The sequence below is a fragment of the Staurois parvus genome, unplaced genomic scaffold, assembly GCF_062004578.1.
Source record: "Staurois parvus isolate SC_StPar_1 unplaced genomic scaffold, SC_StPar_1.0 ptg002121l, whole genome shotgun sequence".
In the NCBI taxonomy this organism is placed as follows: Eukaryota; Metazoa; Chordata; class Amphibia; order Anura; family Ranidae; genus Staurois; species Staurois parvus.
Genome location: NW_028319917.1, coordinates 143,114 through 167,922, shown reverse-complemented (window position 1 = coordinate 167,922; position 24,809 = coordinate 143,114). Strand labels below are relative to the sequence as shown.

Sequence of the window (24,809 nt, the reverse complement as noted above, 5' to 3'; positions counted from 1 at the left end):
AGATTTGTAATCCACGGCCTATGGTAAAGTTCTTCCAGATAGTGAGAATGGCAACAGTAATGCACTGGGGTGGCCAGTAGGCCTCTCACCAAACCAGAGCTGTGGTAACCTCCTTCTGGTCACTGTCCAGACTTGGGTCAGCCAAGTCAGGGTGGTCATGGGGTAAATCGCAACCCCCCGAATGGAGTCAGGTAGGGCAAAGATCCTCTTTGGGCGGCTATGCCCTGTTTTGCTCTTCCACTAAAAACCTCCTCAAAGACTCTGGAAAAGCAACTCCATCCCGCATGCAGCTTCCCTCCTGGGCTCCAACTTCAGCAACAGACAGTAACAGGAGCCGTGTGGTCCTGGGCTCTCACCAGCAGCAACACTAGGCCCACGGTCTGTCCTAGCAGCAGTTGGTCTTTGGTAGCCAAAGCCCCTGGCATTCTAGCCTTGCTTCCTGGAGGTGTTTCGCCACTTTCCTGGTACCCTCAACTCACCTGAGCACCCCGCACTCCTCCCCATTCTGAGAGTGGTTGGGGCTTAGCCACCCACTGGTCTGTCAGATTCCATCTTGCCCTGGCCATCACTCAGGTTCCTCTTTTGCCCCATTTCTAGGGGGTGGGCACTCCTCTTTGGCATCCATTCACAGTCCTGGGCTGCAGTAGCAGCCAATTAGAATTTGCACCCCGTCTCCCTGTGCTGTCCAACCTGTGCAAGAAACCTTCTGCGGGGTGGCTTAAAGGAGCCCATCTAAGTGCTACATACCCCCCCCCCCCCCCCCGGTTTGTACAGTGAAAGAAATGTGTATTTGCTCCCCTGCTGATGGTGAATGTTCGCCCCTCACACAGAAATGATCGGTCTAACAATGGAATGTTCGCCCCTCACACAGAAATGATTGGTCTAACAATGGAATGTTCTCGCCTCACACAGAAATGATCGGTCTAACAATGGAATGTTCGCCCCTCACACAGAAATGATCGGTCTAACAATGGAATGTTCACCCCTCACACAGAAATGATCGGTCTAACAATGGAATGTTCGCCCCTCACACAGAAATGATCGGTCTAACAATGGAATGTTCGCCCCTCACACAGAAATGATCGGTCTAACAATGGAATGTTCGGTGTAACACTGAGAGACAGAATACAACAACAAATTCAGCAGAAATGCGTCTAACAAATGATGACGGATCTGCATGTTCATGAGGGAAAGAAGGATTTGATCCCCTTCACAAAACATGACTTAGTACTTGGTGGCCAATCCCTTGTTGGCAATCACAGAGGTCAGACGTTTCCTGGAGTTGGCCCCCAGGTTCGCACACATCTCAGGAGGGATTTTGGCCCACTCCTCTTGGCAGATCCTCTCCAAGTCATTAAGGTTTGTGGATGACGTTTGGCAACTCGAACTTTCAGCTCCTCCATAGATTATCAATCGGATGAAGGTCTGGAGACTGACTAGGCCACTCCAGGACCTTAACGTGCTTCTTCTTGAGCCGCTCCTTTGTTGCCTTGGCCGTGTGTTTTGGGTCATTGTCATGCTGGAACACCCATCCACCACCCATTTTCAATGCCCTGGCTGAGGGAAGAAGGTTGTCACCCAAGATTTGAGGGTACATTGCCCCGTCCATCGTCCCTTTGATGCGGTGCAGTTGTCCTGTCCCCTTAGCAGAAAAACACCCCCAAAGCAGAATGTTTCCACCACCATGTTTCACAGTTGGGATGGTGTTCTTGGGGTCATAGGCTCCTCCTCCTCCAAACACGGCGAGTTGAGTTGATGCCAAAGAGCTGGATTTTGGTCTCCTCTGACCACAACACTTCCCACCAGTCCTCCTCGGCATCATTCAGATGTTCAGTGGCAGACTTCAGACGGGCCTGGACATGGGCTTTCTTGAGCAGAGGGACCGTGCGGGCACTGCAGGATTTCAGTCCTTGTCGGCGTATTGTGTTACCAATTGTTTTCTTGGTGACTGTGGTCCCAGCTGCCTGGAGATCATTGACAAGATCCTCACGTGTAGTTCTGGGATGATTCCTCACTGTTCTCATGATCATTGACACTCCACGAGGTGAGATCTTGCATGGTGCACCAGACCTAGGGAGACTGACACTTGTTTTGTGTTTCTTCCATTTGTGAATGATTGCACCAACTGTTGTCACCTTCTCACCAAGCTGCTTGGCCATAGTTTGGTAGCCCAGTCCAGCCTTGTGTAGGTCTACCATCTTGTCCCTGACATCCTTGGACAGCTCTTTGGTCTTTGCCTTGGTGGAGAGTTTGGAATCTGATGGTTTGATGGCTCCTGTGGACAGGTGTCTTTTATACAGGTAACACAATGAGATTAGCAGCACTCCCTTTAAGAGACTGCTTCTAATCTCAGCTTGTTACCTGTATGAGAGACACCTGGGAGCCAGAAATCCTGCTGAATGATAGGAGACCAAATCCTTCTTTCCCTCATGAACATGCAGATCCGTCATCATTTGTTAGACGCATTTCTGCTGAATTTGTTGTTGTATTCTGTCTCTCAGTGTTACACCGAACATTCCATTGTTAGACCGATCGTTTCTGTGTGAGGGGCGAACATTCCATTGTTAGACCGATCGTTTCTGTGTGAGGGGCGAACGTTCCATTGTTAGACCGATCGTTTCTGTGTGAGGGGCGAACATTCCATTGTTAGACCGATCATTTCTGTGTGAGGGGCGAACGTTCCATTGTTAGACCGATCGTTTCTGTGTGAGGGGCGAACATTCCATTGTTAGACCGATCGTTTCTGTGTGAGGGGCGAACATTCCATTGTTAGACCGATCGTTTCTGTGTGAGGGGCGAACATTCCATTGTTAGAGCGATCATTTCTGTGTGAGGGGCGAACATTCCATTGTTAGACCGATCATTTCTGTGTGAGGGGCGAACGTTCCATTGTTAGACCGATCGTTTCTGTGTGAGGGGCGAACATTCCATTGTTAGACCGATCGTTTCTGTGTGAGGGGCGAACATTCCATTGTTAGACCGATCATTTCTGTGTGAGGGGCGAACATTCCATTGTTAGACCGATCATTTCTGTGTGAGGGGCGAACATTCCATTGTTAGATCGATCATTTCTGTGTGAGGGGCGAACATTCACCATCAGAGGGGAGCCAATACCGCACTTATTACCTTCACTGTAGCCCAGATGCAGCCACACACTTTGTCTCTGATCCAGCGTCAGGACAAGACGACAATCGATGTGCCGTGAGACGACACCAACCGAACGGTTATCCTGTTTTCGTTTCTCTCGCTTAGCAATGTGGTCTGAAGCTAAAGTTGATATTTCCTTTTTCTAGCTGAGAAATACGAGAAGTACAGGCAATGTTCAGCAGAAGACCACGAATGGAATCTGTGGTACAGAGGGAGGGGTCCAGCACTTGGGTACTAAACGACGCTGAGGTTGGCCCTGAGCACTGCGAGAATCTCCAGCGATGGCCCCCACGGTGCTGCTCCTGAGCCTGCTCACAGGTAGGTGGGGTGTCGCCGTGGTTTGATTTGGTGAACTCGATCTCTATTCATTCTTGATTTGTAGTGGCGAGTCCGGCTACTTCTTCATAGTCCGTGGTCCAAGGTGTCAATTCCTGCGCTTGAAATAGATCTGTGAAGTAGAAAGATTAGCACGTTCTATATTTATGGTCACATTGGACGGGACGGTGGTGGAAATCGTTCATTGTGTCCTTCTCGTGTTTTATGAAAACGTATCATTGAAGGTTTCAAGGGCCACTCACCCCAATGCACATGCTTTACATCTGTTTTTTATTAGTTTAGATCCGTTTTTCATCCGTTTATGTTCATTTATCATCCATTTTCATTCGTTTAGATCCGTTTTTCATCCATTTATGTTCGTTTTCATCCATTTTCATCCATTTAGATCCGTTTTTCATCCGTTTATGTTCATTTTCATCCATTTTCATCCATTTAGATCCGTTTTTCATCCATTTATGTCCGTTTTCATCCGTTTAGATCCCTTTTTCATCTGTTTATGTTCGTTTTCATCCATTTTCATCCGTTTAGATCAGTTTTTCATCCGTTAATGTCCATTTTCATCCATTTTCATCCGTTTAGATCCATTTTTCATCCGTTTATGTCCATTTTCATCCGTTTAGATCTGTTTTTCATCCGTTTATGCACATTTTCATTCATTTAGATCCATTTTTTATCTGTTAATGTCCGTTTTCATCCATTTTCATCCGTTTATATCCAGTTTTCATCAGTTTATGTCTGTTTTCATCCATTTAGATCCGTTTTTTATCCGTTAATGTCCGTTTTCATCCATTTTCATTTGTTTAGATCCGTTTTTCATCCAGTAATGTCCATTTTCATCCGTTTAGATCCGGTTTTCATCAGTTTATGTCCGTTTTCATCCATTTTCATCCATTTAAGCCATCCATGACCTCTTTATCTCCCACTCCCTCAACCTCCTAGCGGTCACCGAAACCTGGGTACAGGCCACTGACTCCATCTCCCCTTTGGCACTCACCCATGGAGGTCTCACCTGGACCCATTCACCTAGACCGAGCGGTTGCAGAGGTGGTGGTGTCGGCCTGCTCCTATCACTGCTGCACACCTTCCAGGTCCTCCTTAACCCCCCCTCTCTGTCATTCTCCTCCTTCGAGGCGCACTGTATCCGGCACTTCTCCCCCACCCCCCTAAGGATCGCAGTGATCTACAGGCCTCCCGGGTCCATACCCCGCTTCCTGGATGACTTCGCCGCCTGGCTTCCCTTCATCCTCTCCTCTGAGCTACCGACCATCATCCTCGGGGACTTCAATATCCCCATCAACAACAACAACCCGGCTACATCCCAACTCCTCCACCTAACCTCCTCCTTCGCGCTCACACAGCACACTCAATCCTCCACCCACATCGATGGGAACACCCTGGACCTCGTCTTCTCCCACCTCTGTACCCTCAACCAGTTCACTAACACCCCCTTCCCTCTCTCCAACCACCACCTCCTCACGTTCTCCACCTCCCCTTCCCCCAAGGCGCCAAACCATCACCAGCCGCAACCTAAACCCAGCCCCCCTACACTCGGCCGCCGACCGCCTACACGACAGCATCTTTCCACTGTCATGTCCTGACCCAGCCACCGCCACATACAACGACTCGCTGTCAGCTGCCCTAGACTCTCTGGGACCCCTAACCACACGCAACATCAAACCCAGACCGCTCCAACCATGGCAGAACGACCACACTAAATGCCTCAAACGTCGCAGTCGCGCGCTGGAGAGACTATGGCGCAAAACCAGGTCCCCTCATGCGTTCTCCCTCTACAAATCTGCCTTCCTCACTTACACCTCCTCCCTCCACGCCGCCAAGCAGGCCTACTTCCTAAACCTTATCAACACCCTCTCCACCTGCCCTCGCCGACTCTTCTCCACCTTCAACTCCCTGCTCGCTCCCCCCCTCCTCTACTCAGTACCTCACTCACCGCCCGCGAGATTGCCACCCATTTCCACAACAAGATTGATGCAATCCGTAAGGACATAGTCAACTCGCAATCTGCCTCCCCCCCCCATCACCCCCTCATCTCTCCCCTCCTCTGACCTCGCAACCGCACTGCCCCCCACCACACCCAAGGCCCCGCTTACCGTAACTCCCCCAGCACTGCACTCCTTCAGCCCTACTACCACTGAGGAAGTCACCAGAGTCTTCTCAGAAGCCCGCCTCACTACGTGCCCCCTGGACTCTATCCCCGCTCACCTCCTCCAGTCACCCCCCTCCTCCCTCATCCGCTCCCTCACTCACATCTTCAATCTCTCCCTCTCTACTGGCGTATTCCCCTCCCCCCTAAAGCATGCGCTCATCACCCCCATACTTAAAAAGCCCTCCCTGGACCCCACAGACCCAAACAACCTCAGACCAATTTCCCTGCTGCCACTCACTTCCAAGCTCCTTAAACGCATAGTCTACGACCGCCTAAGCGCCCACCTCACTGACAACAACCTCCTGGACCCCCTACAGTCTGGCTTCCGCCCCCTACACTCCACCGAAACCGCCCTCCTCAAAATCACTAACGACCTGCTAACCGCCAAAGCCAAAGGCGACTACTCTGTCCTCCTCCTCCTGGACCTCTCCGCGGCCTTTGACACAGTCCACCACCCCCTCCTCCTTAATAAACTACTCTCCCTTGGCGTCAGAGACACCGCTCTCTCTTGGTTCTCGTCCTATCTATCCCAACGCTCCTTCAGCGTTTCCTACAACGGTGCCACCTCCCCTTCCCTCCCCCTCTCTGTTGGGGTCCCCCAGGGCTCTGTCCTTGGACCCCTTCTCTTCTCCATCTACACCTCCTCCCTCGGCAAACTCATACACTCCCACGGCTTCAACTACCACCTCTACGCTGATGACACTCAAATCTACCTCTCCACCCCCCACCTCACCCCCTCAGTCTCCGCCCATATCACCCACCTACTGAGCGACATATCAGACTGGATGTCGCTCCATTTCCTCAAACTGAACCTCTCCAAAACCGAGCTCCTCATTTCCCCCCCCCCCCCATCCTCTCCATCACCACCAACACCACCATCAATCCCTCCCAGCAAGCCAAAGTACTAGGTGTCACTCTGAACTCAAACCTTTCCTTCCAACCTCATGTCAAATCACATACCAACTCATACAGGCTCCACCTCCGGAACATCGCCAAGATACGCTCCTTCCTCACCCCAGACACCACTAAACTACTCGTACACTCCCTGATTATCTCACACCTGGACTACTGCAACTCCCTCCTCACCGGCCTACCCCAGTGCAGGCTCTCCCCGCTTCAGTCCATCCTGAACTCATCCACCTTATCAACCGCTCTGCTTCTGCCACCCCCCTCTGCCAATCCCTCCACTGGCCTCCATTCAGTGTCCTCCACCCCCCTCTGCCAATCCCTCCACTGGCCTCCACTCAGTGTCCTCCACCCCCCTCTGCCAATCCCTCCACTGGCCTCCACTCAGTGTCCTCCACCCCCCTCTGCCAATCCCTCCACTGGCCTCCACTCAGTGTGCTCCATCCCTCTCTGCCAATCCCTCCACTGGCCTACACTCAGTGCCCTCCACCCCTCTCTGTCATTCCCTCCACTGGCCTCCACTCAGTGCCCTCCACCCCTCTCTGCCAATCCCTCTACTGGCCTCCACTCAGTGTCCTCCACCCCTCTCTGCCAATCCCTCCACTGGCCTCCACTCAGTGTCCTCCACCCCCCTCTGCCAATCCCTCCACTGGCCTCCACTCAGTGTCCTCCACCCCTCTCTGCCAATCCCTCTACTGGCCTCCACTCAGTGTCCTCCACCCCTCTCTGTCATTCCCTCCACTGGCCTCCACTCAGTGTCCTCCACCCCCCTCTGCCAATCCCTCCACTGGCCTCCACTCAGTGTCCTCCACCCCCTTCTGCCAATCCCTCCACTGGCCTCCACTCAGTGTCCTCCACCCCCCTCTGTCATTCCCTCCACCCCCCTCTGTCATTCCCTCCACTGGCTCCACCCCCCTCTGTCATTCCCTCCACTGGCTCCACCCCCCTCTGCCAATCCCTCCACTGGCTCCCGACTGCCCAACGCATTAAATTCAAACTATTAACATTGACATACAAAGCCATTCATAACTCCGCCCCAAACTACCTCACCGACCTGATACCCAAATACCACCCAACCCGTAATCTTCGCTCCTCACAGGACCTCCTACTTTCTAGCTCCCTGGTCTCCTCCTCCCTCCCCCGACTTCAGAACTTCTCCAGGACTTCCCCCATCCTCTGGAACTCACTACCCCAATCCATCAGACTGTCACCCACCCTCCTCACCTTTAGGCGCACCCTGAAAACCCATCTCTTCAGGGAAGCCTACCCCACCCTCACCTAACAGCCGATCTCCTCCACTCCTCCTACCACTCCATCCCCCACAGCCACTTCCTCCTGTACCACTACCCCCTCCCTCCTAGATTGTAAGCTCCCAGGATCAGGGCCCTCTAACCCCTCGTGTGCTGTTTGTAGTTGCTGTACTGTCTCATGTCTTGTCCCCCCCCCCCCCTATTGTACAGCGCTGAGCAAACCCTTTGGCGCTATAGAAACTCCATGTAATAATGATAATTTAGATCCATTTTTCATCCATTTACGGATGAACATTTTTTTACATCCATTAATGTCCGCATTTGTTAATTTGAACAGAAGAAAACACAAAAAAAAACATGAGATGAGTTTACTTTCATTTTTTTTTCATGTCCGTTTTCATCCATTTTCATCCGTTTAGATCCGTTTTTCATCCATTTACATCTGTATTTGGTCCATTTACGGATTACATTTTTTTTACATTTTCATCTGTTTAGATCAGTTTTTCATTCATTCCTTTTCTTTGTGTTTTCTTCCGTTCAAAAAAACAGAACGGACAATAAACAGATGTCAATGGATGTAAACGGACCAAAAACGGATGTAAACGGATGAACATCTTTTTACATCCTTTTTTCATCTGTTTTTCATCCATTTACATTGGTTTACATCTGTTTAGGTCCATTTTTCATCTCTTTATGTCCGTTTTCATCCATTTTCATACATTTAGATCCGTTTTTCATCCATTTAAAAACAGATGTAAACCATTGTAAATGGATGAAAAACAGATGAAAAAAATGGATGAAAAAATAGATGTAAACTCATCTCATGTTTTTTTTCTGTTTTCTTTCATTCAAAAAAAACAGATTTTAATGAATTTCTGTCTGTTTTCATCCGTTTAGATCCGTTTTTCATCCATTCAGATCCATTTACATCTGTATTTGGTCCGTTTACAACCGTTGACATCCATTTTTCGTGCGTTCCATTTTTGTTAGTATTTTCTTCCATTCAAAAAAACAGAACAGATGAAAAATGGATGTCAACGGATGTAAACGGACCAAAAACAGATATAAATGGATGAACATATTTTTACATCCGTTAATGTCCGCATTCATTCACATCCAGTTTTTTGAATGGAAGAGAACACTAAAAGAAACATGAGATGAGTTTACATCCGTTTTTAATCCATTTTTTTTTTCATCTGTTTTTCATCCATTTACATTGGTTTACATCCGTTTTTCATCCGTTTATGTCTGTTTTCATCCATTTAGATCTGTTTTTCCTCCGTTAGATCCAATTTTCATCTATTTACATCCGTTTACATCCATTTTTGGTCTGTTTACATCTGTTGACATCCATTTTTAGGCCTTTTTGGGTTTTTTTTGTGTTTTCTTCCGTTCAAAAAAACGGAACAGACAAATAACGGATGTCAACGGATGTCAACGGACCAGAAAAGGATGTAAGCGGATGTAAATGGATGAAAAACGGATCTAAACGGATGAAAATGGATGAAAAACAAATAATAAAAACAAACGAAAAAAAACGATGTAAACTCATCTCATGTTTTTTGTGTGTTTTCTTTTTACATCCGTTAATGTCCTCATTCGTTAACATCTGTTTTTTTTTAAATGGAAGAAAACAAAAAAACATGAGATGAGTTTACATAGTTTTTTTTCATTTGTTTTTATAATGTTTTTCATCCACTTACAGCCGTATTTGGACCGTTGGCATCTGTTTTTCTTTCGTTCTGGGTTTTTTTGTGTTTTTCTGCCATTCAAAAAAACGTAACGGATGAACAATGGATGTAAACGGACCAAAAACGGATGTAAACGGATGAACATCTTTTTACATCCGTTAATGTTCGCATTTGTTAACATCCGTTTATGTCCATGTTTTTTGAACGGAAGAAAACACAGAAAAAAAAAAACATGAGATGAGTTTACATCCGTTTTTTCATTCGTTTTTTTCATCTGTGTTTCATCCATTTACATTGGTTTACATCCATTTGTCATCTGTTTATGTCCGTTTTCATCCGTTTAGATCTATTTTTCATCCATTTAGATCAGTTTACATCCGTTGACATCCATTTTTTTGAACAGAAGAAAACACTATAAAAACAGAAAGGACAAAAAACAGATGTAAACGGACCTAAAACGGATGTAAACAGATGAACTTCTGTTTACATCCGTTAATGTCCGCATTTATTAAAATCTGTTTTTTTTGAATGGAAGAAAACACACAAAAAAATGAGACGAGTTTACATCCGTTTAGATCCATTTTACATTCGTTTATGTCCATTTCCATCCATTTTTCATCCATTTAGGTCTGCTTTACATCCGTTGACATCCATTTTTCGTCCTTTCCCTTTTTTTAGTGTTTTCTTCCGTTCAAAAAAATGGAACGAATAAAAAGCGGATGTCAATGGTTATAAACGGACCAAAAATGGATGTAAGCGGATGTAAACGGATGCACTTCTTTTTACATCCATTAATGTCCGCATTCATTAACATCCGTTTTTTTGAACAGAAGAAAACACAACAAAAACATGAGATGAGTTTTCATCCGTTTTTTTCATCTGTTTTTCATCCATTTACAGTACATTGGTTTACATGCGTTTTATATCCGTTTAGATTTGTTTTTCATCTGTTTATGTCCGTTTTCATCCATGTTCATCTGTTTAGATCCATTTTTCATCCGTTTAGATTCGTTTTTCATCTGTTTAGATCTATTTTTCATCTGTTTATGTCCGTTTTCATCCATCTTCTTCCGTTTAGATCCATTTTTCATCTGTTTAGATCCAATTTTCATCTGTTTATGTCCGTTTTCATCCATTTTCATCTGTTTAGATCTGTTTTTCATCCATTTACATCCATTTTTTTGGTCCATTTACATCCGTTGACATCCGTCTTTCATCCGTTCCGTTTTTTTTAGTGAAAAACAGATCTAAACAGATGAAGATGGATAAAAATGGACATAAATGGATAAAAAACGGATCTAAATGAATGTAAGCGGATGTAAATGGATGAAAAAACGGATATAAACTCATCCGTATTTTCTTTGAAAAAAACATGACTGAACTGAAGAAAAAAAAAACATAATGCCTGTGTGAAAAGACTCTTACTTTAACTGACAATTGCGCGGTCGTGCAACGCGGCACCCAAATTAAATTTACGTCCTTTTTTTCCCACAAATAGAGATTTATTTCGGTGGTATTTAATCGCCTCTGCGCTTTTTATTTTTTGCGCCATAAACAAAAAAAAATGACAATTTTGAAAACAAAAACAATATTTTTTACTTTTTGCTATAAAACACGTCCAATTAAAAATAAATTCAATAGGAAGAGGCATTTTGGGGGCATTTTTTGTAACTCCCCAAACACGCCCCAAAAGACGCGGGAGTTTTTACACCGCACCGCTAGTGCCACGCCTCCGTGTGAACACATTCACATTCACATACACAGGCAGGGGTGTATTTTGGTTTTGTGCTGTCATTTTCGTGGGAAAGGGGTGGGGGTGGCGCCACTGCACCACTGCCACCCCCCCCCTGAAAGTGCCGCCCTAGGCAAAGGCCTTTTTTGCCTCGCAGCAAATACACCCGGTACACAGGGAAGCAGTTTTATTCAGCTTTTCAGGTGCTTTTATTTTATGAAAATTTCTGCCCCCCCCCCATCAATGAAAAGCGCTCAATTTCCCCGTCCACACCCTCGACTTACCCGTCCACACCCTCGACTTGCCCGTCCACATCCTCGATTTCTCCATCCACACCCTCGATTTCCCCGTCCACACCCTTGATTTTGCCGTCCACACCCTCGATTTCCCTGTCCACACCCTCGATTTCCCTGTCCACGCCCTCGATTTCCCTGTCCACGCCCTCGATTTCCCTGTCCACACCCTCGATTTCCCTGTCCACGCCCTCGATTTCCCTGTCCACACCCTCGATTTCCCTGTCCACGCCCTCGATTTCCCTGTCCACGCCCTCGATTTCCCTGTCCACGCCCTCGATTTCCCTGTCCACGCCCTCGATTTCCCTGTCCACGCCCTCGATTTCCCTGTCCACGCCCTCGATTTCCCTGTCCACACCCTCGATTTTGCCGTCCACACCCTCGATTTCGCCGTCCACTCACTTGAAATTTGCCCGGTCCCTTCTGAACTGGCCACATTTTGAGGCATGTATGGCTAGCTTAAGCCTATGTTTATAAACAATGTTACTTTGTATCTCTCCATCTCCCGTCTGATCGATGTTTATAAACAATGTTACTTTGTATCTCTCCATCTCCCGTCTGATCGATGTTTATAAACAATGTTACTTTGTATCTCTCTATCTCCCTTCTGATCGATGTTTATAAACAATGTTACTTTGTATCTCTCCATCTCTCATCTGATCGATGTTTATAAACAATGTTACTTTGTATCTCTCTATCTCCCGTCTGATCGATGTTTATAAACAATGTTACTTTGTATCTCTATCTCCCGTCTGATCGATGTTTATAAACAATGTTACTTTGTATCTCTCCATCTCCCGTCTGATCGATGTTTATAAACAATGTTACTTTGTATCTCTCTATCTCCCATCTGATCGATGTTTATAAACAATGTTACTTTGTATCTCTCCATCTCTCGTCTGATCGATGTTTATAAACAATGTTACTTTGTATCTCTCTATCTCCCGTCTGATCGATGTTTATAAACAATGTTACTTTGTATCTCTCCATCTCCCGTCTGATCGATGTTTATAAACAATGTTACTTTGTATCTCTCTATCTCCCGTCTGATCGATGTTTATAAACAATGTTACTTTGTATCTCTCTATCTCCCGTCTGATCGATGTTTATAAACAATGTTACTTTGTATCTCTCCATCTCTCATCTGATCGATGTTTATAAACAATGTTACTTTGTATCTCTCTATCTCCCGTCTGATCGATGTTTATAAACAATGTTACTTTGTATCTCTCCATCTCCCGTCTGATCGATGTTTATAAACAATGTTACTTTGTATCTCTCTATCTCCCGTCTGATCGATGTTTATAAACAATGTTACTTTGTATCTCTCCATCTCCCGTCTGATCGATGTTTATAAACAATGTTACTTTGTATCTCTCCATCTCCCGTCTGATCGATGTTTATAAACAATGTTACTTTGTATCTCTCTATCTCCCGTCTGATCGATGTTTATAAACAATGTTACTTTGTATCTCTCCATCTCTCGTCTGATCGATGTTTATAAACAATGTTACTTTGTATCTCTCTATCTCCCGTCTGATCGATGTTTATAAACAATGTTACTTTGTATCTCTATCTCCCGTCTGATCGATGTTTATAAACAATGTTACTTTGTATCTCTCCATCTCCCGTCTGATCGATGTTTATAAACAATGTTACTTTGTATCTCTCTATCTCCCATCTGATCGATGTTTATAAACAATGTTACTTTGTATCTCTCCATCTCTCGTCTGATCGATGTTTATAAACAATGTTACTTTGTATCTCTCTATCTCCCGTCTGATCGATGTTTATAAACAATGTTACTTTGTATCTCTCCATCTCCCGTCTGATCGATGTTTATAAACAATGTTACTTTGTATCTCTCTATCTCCCGTCTGATCGATGTTTATAAACAATGTTACTTTGTATCTCTCTATCTCCCGTCTGATCGATGTTTATAAACAATGTTACTTTGTATCTCTCCATCTCTCGTCTGATCGATGTTTATAAACAATGTTACTTTGTATCTCTCTATCTCCCGTCTGATCGATGTTTATAAACAATGTTACTTTGTATCTCTCCATCTCCCGTCTGATCGATGTTTATAAACAATGTTACTTTGTATCTCTCTATCTCCCGTCTGATCGATGTTTATAAACAATGTTACTTTGTATCTCTCCATCTCCCGTCTGATCGATGTTTATAAACAATGTTACTTTGTGTCTCTCTATCTCCCGTCTGATCGATGTTTATAAACAATGTTACTTTGTATCTCTATCTCCCGTCTGATCGATGTTTATAAACAATGTTACTTTGTATCTCTCCATCTGCCGTCTGATCGATGTTTATAAACAATGTTACTTTGTGTCTCTCCATCCCCCGTCTGCTCAATGTTTATAAACAATGTTACTTTGTGTCTCTCTATCGCCCGTCTGATGGATGTTTATAAACAATGTTACTTTGTATCTCTCTATCTCCCGTCTGATCGATGTTTATAAACAATGTTACTTTGTATCTCTCTATCTCCCGTCTGATCGATGTTTATAAACAATGTTACTTTGTATCTCTCCATCTCCCGTCTGATCAATGTTTATAAACAACGTTACTTTGTATCTCTCCATCTCCCATCTGATCGATGTTTATAAACAATGTTACTTTGTATCTCTATCTCCCGTCTGATCGATGTTTATAAACAATGTTACTTTGTATCTCTCCATCTCCCGTCTGATCGATGTTTATAAACAATGTTACTTTGCATCTCTCTATCTCCCGTCTGATCGATGTTTATAAACAATGTTACTTTGTATCTCTCCATCTCCCGTCTGATCGATGTTTATAAACAATGTTACTTTGTATCTCTCCATCTCCCGTCTGATCGATGTTTATAAACAATGTTACTTTGTATCTCTCCATCTCCCGTCTGATCGATGTTTATAAACAATGTTACTTTGCATCTCTCTATCTCCCGTCTGATCGATGTTTATAAACAATGTTACTTTGTATCTCTCTATCTCCTGTCCGATCGATGTTTATAAACAATGTTACCTTGTATCTCTCCATCTCCCATCTGATCGATGTTTATAAACAATGTTACTTTGAATCTCTCCATCTCCCGTCTGATCGATGTTTATAAACAATGTTACTTTGTATCTCTCTATCTCCCGTCTGATCGATGTTTATAAACAATGTTACTTTGTATCTCTCTATCTCCCGTCTGATCAATGTTTATAAACAATGTTACTTTGTATCTCTCCATCTGCCGTCTGATCGATGTTTATAAACAATGTTACTTTGTGTCTCTCCATCCCCCGTCTGCTCAATGTTTATAAACAATGTTACTTTGTATCTCTCCATCTCCCATCTGATCGATGTTTATAAACAATGTTACTTTGTATCTCTATCTCCCGTCTGATCGATGTTTATAAACAATGTTACTTTGTATCTCTATCTCCCGTCTGATCGATGTTTATAAACAATGTTACTTTGTATCTCTCCATCTCCCGTCTGATCGATGTTTATAAACAATGTTACTTTGCATCTCTCTATCTCCCGTCTGATCGATGTTTATAAACAATGTTACTTTGTATCTCTCTATCTCCCGTCTGATCGATGTTTATAAACAATGTTACTTTGTATCTCTCCATCTCCCGTCTGATCGATGTTTATAAACGATGTTACTTTGTATCTCTATCTCCCATCTGATCAATGTTTATAAACAATGTTACTTTGTATCTCTATCTCCCATCTGATCAATGTTTATAAACAATGTTACTTTGTATCTCTATCTCCCATCTGATGGATGTTTATAAACAATGTTACTTTGTATCTCTCTATCTCCTGTCTGATCGATGTTTATAAACAATGTTACTTTGTATCTCTCCATCTCCCATCTGATCAATGTTTATAAACAATGTTACTTTGAATCTCTCCATCTCCCGTCTGATGGATGTTTATAAACAATGTTACTTTGTATCTCTATCTCCCGTCTGATCGATGTTTGTAAACAATGTTACTTTGAATCTCTCCATCTGATTTCAGGCTTCATTTTCAGAGCTGAGAACTGTTAGCAATCTGATGAGGGGAGTGGCAGAGGGGGAGGAGGATTGGACATACTACATACATCCCGTGTACCTTGAGTGTGTCTGTTGGAGGCGTGTAGCATGTCCTGTGTCCTCAGCTGGTTGTAATCAGTCCCATTTGTCTCGTTGCTCTGGGTGACACCGATCATCGATTTGTCCTCAGTAGACATTAGTAAAGGGAATGTATGGCCAGCTTGGCCCGTGTGGGGGGTTCCATCATCCTTGGACACCCCAGGAGCCAGGAAGGAGCTGGCAGGGACAGGAACGATGGGTGGAAGTATGAAGCTGTTGGTGGTCAGTAGATGGGAAGTCGATCTCTCACAATGAGTGGGACATTCACACGTTATGGCGGTAAATGCTCCCGGGACCCGCCACAGACTCACTTCCACTTTACTTGAAGTAGAAAAAAAAAGTTTCCAGCCGGACTGTAAAAAGTCTGAGTAGAAAATACCCGAGTGTTGGTGGGAGGAATAGTGCCCCATCATTGGTGTCAGTGGGAGGAATAGTGCCCCATCATTGGTGTCAGTGGGAGGAATAGTGCCCCATCATTGGTGTCAGTGGGAGGAATAGTGCCCCATCATTGGTGTCAGTGGGAGGAATAGTGCCCCGTCATTGGTGTCAGTGGGAGGAATAGTGCCCCATCATTGGTGTCAGTGGGAGGAATAGTGTCCCGTCATTGGTGTCAGTGGGAGGAATAGTGCCCCATCGTTGGTGTCAGTGGGAGGAATAGTGCCCCATCGTTGGTGTCAGTGGGAGGAATAGTGTCCCATCATTGGTATCAGTGGGAAGCATAGTGCCCCATCATTGGTGTCAGTGGGAGGAATAGTGCCCCATCATTGGTGTCAGTGGGAGGAATAGTGCCCCATCATTGGTGTCAGTGGGAGGAATAGTGTCCCATCATTGGTGTCAGTGGGAGGAATAGTGCCCCATCATTGGTGTCAGTGGGAGGAATAGTGCCCCATCATTGGTGTCAGTGGGAGGAATAGTGCCCCATCATTGGTGTCAGTGGGAGGAATAGTGCCCCGTCATTGGTGTCAGTGGGAGGAATAGTGCCCCATCATTGGTGTCAGTGGGAGGAATAGTGTCCCGTCATTGGTGTCAGTGGGAGGAATAGTGCCCCATCGTTGGTGTCAGTGGGAGGAATAGTGCCCCATCGTTGGTGTCAGTGGGAGGAATAGTGTCCCATCATTGGTATCAGTGGGAGGCATAGTGCCCCATCATTGGTGTCAGTGGGAGGAATAGTGCCCCATCATTGGTGTCAGTGGGAGGAATAGTGCCCCATCATTGGTGTCAGTGGGAGGAATAGTGTCCCATCATTGGTGTCAGTGGGAGGAATAGTGCCCCATCATTGGTGTCAGTGGGAGGAATAGTGCCCCATCATTGGTGTCAGTGGGAGGAATAGTGTCCCATCATTGGTGTCAGTGGGAGGAATAGTGCCCCATCATTGGTGTCAGTGGGAGGAATAGTTTTTCATCATTGGTGTCAGTGGGAGGAATAGTGCCCCATCATTGGAGTCAGTGGGAGGAATAGTGTCCCATCATTGGTGTCAGTGGGAGGAATAGTGCCCCATTATTGGTGTCAGTGGGAGGAATAGTACCCCATCATTGGTGTCAGTGGGAGGAATAGTGCCCCGTCATTGGTGTCAGTGGGAGGAATAGTGCCCCATCATTGGTGTCAGTGGGAGGAATAGTGTCCCGTCATTGGTGTCAGTGGGAGGCATAAAGCCCCGTCATTGGTGTCAGTGGGAGGAATAGTGCCCCATCATTGGTGTCAGTGGGAGGAATAGTGCCCCATCATTGGTGTCAGTGGGAGGAATAGTGCCCCATCATTGGTGTTGGTGGGAGGAATAGTGCCCCGTCATTGGTGTCAGTGGGAGGAATAGTGTCCCATCATTGGTGTCAGTGGGAGGCATAGTGCCCCATCATTGGTGTCAGTGGGAGGAATAGTGCCCCATCATTGGTGTCAGTGGGAGGAATAGTGCCCCATCATTGGTGTCAGTGGGAGGAATAGTGTCCCATCATTGGTGTCAGTGGGAGGAATAGTGCCCCATCATTGGTGTCAGTGGGAGGAATAGTGCCCCATCATTGGTGTCAGTGGGAGGAATAGTGTCCCATCATTGGTGTCAGTGGGAGGAATAGTGCCCCGTCATTGGTGTCAGTGGGAGGAATAGTTTTTCATCATTGGTGTCAGTGGGAGGAATAGTGCCCCATCATTGGTGTCAGTGGGAGGAATAGTGCCCCATCATTGGTGTCAGTGGGAGGAATAGTGCCCCATCATTGGTGTCAGTGGGAGGAATAGTGCCCCATCATTGGTGTCAGTGGGAGGAATAGTGCCCCATCATTGGTGTCAGTGGGAGGAATAGTTTTTCATCATTGGTGTCAGTGGGAGGAATAGTGCCCCATCATTGGTGTCAGTGGGAGGAATAGTGCCCCATCATTGGTGTCAGTGGGAGGAATAGTGCCTCATCATTGGTGTCAGTGGGAGGAATAGTGCCCCATCATTGGTGTCAGTGGAAGGAATAATGCCCCATCATTGGTGTCAGTGGGAGGAATAGTGCCCCATCATTGGTGTCAGTGGGAGGAATAGTGCCCCATCATTGGTGTCAGTGGGAGGAATAGTGCCCCATCGTTGGTGTCAGTGGGAGGAATAGTGCCTCTTATCAGAAGGAGAAAAAGGGCCGGTTAAAGTCAAGTAAAGGGCTGCATCCAGCCCACATGCCACCTTTTGGAGACCACTGGACTAGTCTAAAATCGTGCTGAGGACCAAAGCACACCTTTAGGCTAGGGGTGGGCAGGAGGGGCAGCCACCCTTGGTGCAGTGGTAGGCAGGGCACCCCCTGGCCACATATATGCTCCTGATTAGTGGCTTTCAACCGGTGTGTTGTGACTTCATGTTGGCTCTGACCACTCCTGTTGTCACACCGGGCTCCAAAGTGTCCACTCTCCACCCACACACGGAAATATGCCGTACAGACACAACTACTGTACATTCCAGATGCTAGGAGACAATTGTCCATGTACACTATATGGCCCCACGTATTGGGCCCCGCCCTTTCCACACACATGACCTTTAATGGCCCCCCAGTCTTAGTCCATAGGGGTCAATATTGAGTTGGCCCCGCCCTTTTGCCACACATGACCTTTAATGGCCCCCCAGTCTTAGTCCGTAGAATTCAATATTGAGTTGGCCCCGCCCTTCCCATACACATGACCTTTAATGGCCCCCCAGTCTTAGTCCGTAGGGTTCAGTATTGAGTTGGCCCCGCCCTTTCCACACACATGACCTTTAATGGCCCCCCAGTCTCGGTCCGTAGGGTTCAATATTGAGTTGGCCCCGCCCTTTCCACACACATGACCTTTAATGGCCCCCCAGTCTTAGTCTGTAGGGTTCAATATTGAGTTGGCCCCGCCCTTTGCAGCTATAACAGCTCCAACTCTTCTGGGAAGGCCCCCCACAAGGTTTAGGAGGGTGTCTATGGGAAGGTTGGACCATTCTTCCAGAAGCACATTTGTCAGGTCAGGCACTGATGTCGGGGGAGGGGGCCTGGCTCGCAGTCTCCGCTCTAATTCATCCCAAAGGTGTTCTATGGGGTTGAGGTCAGGACTCTGTGCAGGACAGTCAAGTTCCTCCACCCCAAACTGGCTCCTCCATGTCTTTATGGACCTTGCTTTGTGCACTGGTGGGCAGTCATGTTGGAACAGGAAGGGGCCATCCCCAAACTCCTCCCACAAAGTTGGGAGCATGAAATTGTCCAAAATGTCGCCTTAAGAGTTCCCTTCACTGGAACTAGGGGGCCAACCCAACCCCTGAAAAACAACTCCACACCATAATCCCCCCTCCACCAAACATTACACTTGGCACAATGCAGTCAGGCAAGTTTCGTTCTCCCAGCAACCGCCAAAACCAGACATGTCCATCGGATTGCCAGACAGAGATGCGTGATTGGTCACTCCAGAGAACACATCTCCACTGCTCTAGAGTCCAGTGGCAGCGTGCTTTACACCACGGCATCTGACGCTTTGCATTGCACTTGGTGATGGAAGGCTTGGATGCAGCTGCTCAGCCATGGAAACCCATTCCATGAAGCTCTCTACACACTGTTGTTGGGCTCATCTGAAGGTCACACCAAGTTTGGAGGTCTTTAGCTATTGACTCTGCAGACAGTTGGTGACTTCTGCGCACTGTGCGCTTCAGCATGCGCTGACCCCGCCCTGTCATGTGACGTGGCCTACCACTTGGTGGCTGAGTGGCTGTTGTTCCCAGTGGCTTCCACTTTGTTATAATCCCACTAACAGTTGAGCGTGGAATATTTAGTAGCCAGGAAATGTCACGGATGGACTTATTGCCCAGGTGGCCACCTATCACGGGACCACGCTTGGAGTCACTGAGCTCCTGAGAGCGACCCATTCTTTCACCAATGTTTGTAGAAGCCGTCTGCATGTCTAGGGGCTTGATTGTATACACCTGTGTCCATGGAGGGGATTGGAGCACCTGAATCACATGATATGGAGGGGATTAGAACACAGGAATCACATGATATGGGGGGGATTGGAACACCTGAATCACATGATATGGAGGGGATTGGAAAACTTGAATCACATGATATGGAGGGGATTGGAACACCGGAATCACATGATTGAGGGATTGGAACACCTGAATCACATGATATGGAGGGAATTGGAGCACTTGAATCACATGATTGGGAGGGTATTGGAACACCTGAATCACAATATATGGAGGGGATTGGAACATCTAAATAACATGATATGGAGGGAATTGGAGCACCTGAATCACATGATTGGGAGGGGATTGGAACACCTGAATCACATGATATGGAGGGGATTAGAACACAGGAATCACATGATATGGAGGGGATTGGAACACCTGAATCACATGATATGGAGGGGATTGGAAAACTTGAATCACATGATATGGAGGGGATTGGAACACCGGAATCACATGATTGAGGGATTGGAACACCTGAATCACATGATATGGAGGGGATTGGAACACCTGAATCATATGATTGAAGGGGATTGGAACACCTGAATCACATGATATGGAGGGGATTGAAACACCTGAATCACATGATATGGAGGGGATTGGAACACAGGAATCACATGATATGGAGGGGATTGGAACACAGGAATCACATGATTGGGAGGGGATTGGAACACCTGAATCACATGATATGGAGGGGATTGGAGCACCTGAATCACATGGTTGGGAGGGCGGGGCCAATACTTGGGGCAATGTAGTGTAGCAGAGCTGAAAGGAGGTTGTCATTGGAGCAGGATTCTTGACCTTTTTCTGTCAGGTGGATCACGAGGCCCCATAGCAGCCCCCTCCCCCAATTGATGGGTTTAGTTTCACTTCAGCTGTTAGCGGTCATTTTGCTCCGTTCTCAGCAGTTCTTCAGGTTTTTTCTCACATCTCAGCCTAGGTGTCAGTTTTCTGACCACCATAACACGTGCAGGAAGAGGTGATGCCGTTGTCAGGAAATGTGGAGGATATTGAACAATCGTTCGCACTCCATGCAATTATTATAAAAAAAAAATGATACAAATGTATTAACCCCTCGATGCCGACCGGACGCAAATCAGGGGCCTCCCAGTACTGGGCTCTTCCCTGCGGGGCCCCTAATTTGTGTACTTGTCTATGAGCACCAAAACTGGGGTGTCACTGAGAGCCTCGGGTCCAATTCTAACAATCGGGACCCGGAACTCCCGATTTTGGGTCACCTGATCGCCATGATAGCCTTTGATTTGCTATTGCAGTGATCAGTCACGGTGAAGGCCCCCCCCCCCCCTTTGTTTTCTCTCTCTTGAAAGGAGGAGAGATATACATTGTATCCTTTCTGAGAAAAAAAATAGTAGTAAAGTGTGAGTGTAACGTACTGGGAGCGCAGAGGGAGAGCGCAGAGGGAGAGAGCAGAGGGAGAGCGCAGAGATGGAGCGCAGAGAGGGAGCGCAGAGGGAGAGCGCAGAGGGAGAGAGCAGAGGGAGAGCGCAGAGATGGAGCGCAGAGAGGGAGCGCAGAGGGAGAGCGCAGAGAGGGGGAGCGCAGAGAGGGAGCGCAGAGAGGGGGAGCGCAGAGAGGGAGCGCAGAGAGGGAGAGCGCAGAGAGAGAGCGCAGAGAGGGAGCGCAGAGAGGGCGCAGAGAGGGAGAGCGCAGAGAGGGAGCGCAGAGAAGGAGCGCAGAGGGAGAGCGCAGAGAGGGAGCGCAGAGAGGGAGCACAGAGAGGGAGAGTGCAGAGAAGGAGCGCAGAGGGAGAGCGCAGAGAGGGAGCGCAGAGGGAGAGCGCAGAGAGGGAGCGCAGAGAGGGAGCACAGAGAGGGAGAGTGCAGAGAGGGAGCGCAGAGAAGGAGCGCAGAGGGAGAGCGCAGAGAGGGAGCGCAGAGGGAGAGCGCAGAGAGGGAGCGCAGAGAGGGAGCACAGAGAGGGAGAGTGCAGAGAGGGAGCGCAGAGAAGGAGCGCAGAGGGAGAGCGCAGAGAGGGAGCGCAGAGGGAGAGCGCAGAGAGGGAGCGCAGAGAGGGAGCGCAGAGGGAGAGCACAGAGAGGGAGCGCAGAGAGGGAGCGCAGAGGGAGAGCGCAGAGAGGGAGCGCAGAGGGAGCGCGCAGAGAGGGAGAGCGCAGAGAGGGAGCAGGCAGAGAGGGAGCACAGAGAGGGAGAGCGCAGAGAGGGAGAGCGCAGAGGGAGCGCAGAGGGAGAGCGCAGAGAGGGAGAGCGCAGAGAGGGAGAGCGCAGAGAGGGAGCGCAGAGAGCGCGGAGAGGGAGCGCAGAGGAAGAGCGCAGAGAGGGAGCGCAGAGAGGGAGCGCAGAGAGGGAGCAGAGAGGGAGAGTGCAGAGAGGGAGCGCAGAGGGAGCGCAGAGGGAGCGCAGAGGGAGCGCAGAGAGGGAGCGCAGAGGGAGAGCGCAGAGAGGGAGCGCAGAGAGGGAGCAGAGAGGGAGAGTGCAGAGAGGGAGCGCAGAGGGAGCGCAGAGGGAGCGGAGAGAGGGAGCGCAGAGGGAGAGCGCAGAGAGTGAGCGCAGAGAGGGAGCGCAGAGGGAGAGCGCAGAGAGGGAGCGCAGAGAGGGAGCGCAGAGGGAGCGCGCAGAGAGGGAGAGCGCAGAGAGGGAGCGCAGAGAGGGAGAGCGCAGAGAGGGAGAGCGCAGAGAGGGAGAGCGCAGAGGAAGCGCAGAGGGAGAGCGCAGAGGGAGAGCGCAGAGAGGGAGAGCGCAGAGAGGGAGCGCAGAGAGGGAGCGCAGAGGGAGCGCAGAGGGAGCGCAGAGAGGGAGCGCAGAGAGGGAGCGCAGAGAGGGAGCGCAGAGAGGGAGCAGAGAGGGAGAGTGCAGAGAGGGAGCGCAGAGGGAGAACGCAGAGAGGGAGCGCAGAGAGGGAGCGCAGAGGGAGAGCGCAGAGAGGGAGCGCAGAGAGGGAGCGCAGAGGGAGAACGCAGAGAGGGAGCGCAGAGAGGGAGCGCAGAGGGAGAGCGCAGAGAGGGAGTGCAGAGGGAGAGCGCAGAGAGGGAGAGCGCAGAGAGGGAGCGCAGAGAGGGAGCGCAGAGGGAGCGCAGAGGGAGCGCAGAGAGGGAGCGCAGAGGGAGAGCGCAGAGAGGGAGCGCAGAGAGGGAGCGCAGAGAGGGAGAGTGCAGAGAGGGAGCGCAGAGGGAGCGCAGAGGGAGCGCAGAGAGGGAGCGCAGAGGGAGAGCGCAGAGAGGGAGCGCAGAGAGGGAGCGCAGAGAGGGAGCAGAGAGGGAGAGTGCAGAGAGGGAGCGCAGAGGGAGCGGAGAGAGGGAGCGCAGAGGGAGAGCGCAGAGAGTGAGCGCAGAGAGGGAGCGCAGAGGGAGCGCGCAGAGAGGGAGAGCGCAGAGAGGGAGCGCAGAGAGGGAGAGCGCAGAGAGGGAGAGCGCAGAGAGGGAGAGCGCAGAGGAAGCGCAGAGGGAGCGCAGAGGGAGCGGAGAGAGGGAGCGCAGAGGGAGAGCGCAGAGAGGGAGCGCAGAGAGGGAGCGCAGAGGGAGCGCGCAGAGAGGGAGAGCGCAGAGAGGGAGCGCAGAGAGGGAGAGCGCAGAGAGGGAGAGCGCAGAGAGGGAGAGCGCAGAGGGAGAGCGCAGAGGGAGAGCGCAGAGAGGGAGAGTGCAGAGAGGGAGCGCAGAGGGAGCGCAGAGGGAGCGCAGAGAGGGAGCGCAGAGGGAGAGCGCAGAGAGGGAGCGCAGAGAGGGAGCGCAGAGAGGGAGCAGAGAGGGAGAGTGCAGAGAGGGAGCGCAGAGGGAGCGCAGAGGGAGCGGAGAGAGGGAGCGCAGAGGGAGAGCGCAGAGAGTGAGCGCAGAGAGGGAGCGCAGAGGGAGAGCGCAGAGAGGGAGCGCAGAGAGGGAGCGCAGAGGGAGCGTGCAGAGAGGGAGCGCAGAGAGGGAGAGCGCAGACAGGGAGAGCGCAGAGAGGGAGAGCGCAGAGGGAGAGCGCAGAGGGAGAGCGCAGAGAGGGAACGCAGAGAGGGAGCGCAGAGAGGGAGAGGGCAGAGAGGGAGCGCAGAGAGGGAGCACAGAGGGAGAGCGCAGAGAGGGAGCGCAGAGAGGGAGAGCGCAGAGAGGGAGCGCAGAGGGGGAGCGCAGAGAGGGAGCGCAGAGAGGGAGCGCATGGAGACAGATTGCACGGAACCCGACGTGCGGGCGTTTATTGGGGAGGTTTCGGGGAACAGACAACAGTTCCTTTTGTCCACAGATCCGCACCAGACACAGCAACACAGTACAGTTCCCTGGAAGGCAATATGGGACCACAGGGGGCCGACAATTCTCAGGATTCAACAGGACACAGGGGGACGGAGGTTCTGTGGGAATTGGGACCGGGGGATGGGGGGAGACCAGCTCTGTGACAATGCGTAATTAATAAATTAAAAAATTAAATTAAAAATAAATAAATAAATAATAATAAATAAAATGAAAAAATAAACAAAAATACCTAGATGAAGGTTTGAGCTAGGTCTGTGTCAGGGTTAGTGTTTGGGTCAAAGTCAGGGTCAAGGGTCAGGTTTTTTGTTCAGCAATTTTTTTTTTTATTATTCTTTTTTTTTATTATATCTTTATTAATTTTTTATTGTACAAATCCATTTTAAACCAACATAATACAGTACAATAATCCATATTTAATTGTCATCTCCGTCCCCATATTTACCCTTCCGCCCCCACCCCCGCACACACCCCCCTCCCTTTGTCTTCTTGTTCCCTTTACTTGTTCTTCGTTTATTAATC

The 24,809-nt window shown here is 48.5% G+C and overlaps 1 protein-coding gene across 1 annotated transcript in view; it reads left to right on the top strand.

Annotated features, from left to right (window-relative positions):
• Nucleotides 1-2,935: 2,935 nt before the first annotated feature.
• The window catches only part of LOC149432653 (uncharacterized), a 36,210-nt gene continuing 14,336 nt past the window's right edge, over nt 2,936-24,809 (top strand). The window contains exon 1 of the mRNA XM_089665087.1: nt 2,936-3,465. Coding sequence (XP_089521213.1) covers nt 3,429-3,465 — 37 coding nt within the window. The 5' untranslated portion in view covers nt 2,936-3,428. The remainder of the gene's footprint in view (nt 3,466-24,809) is intronic.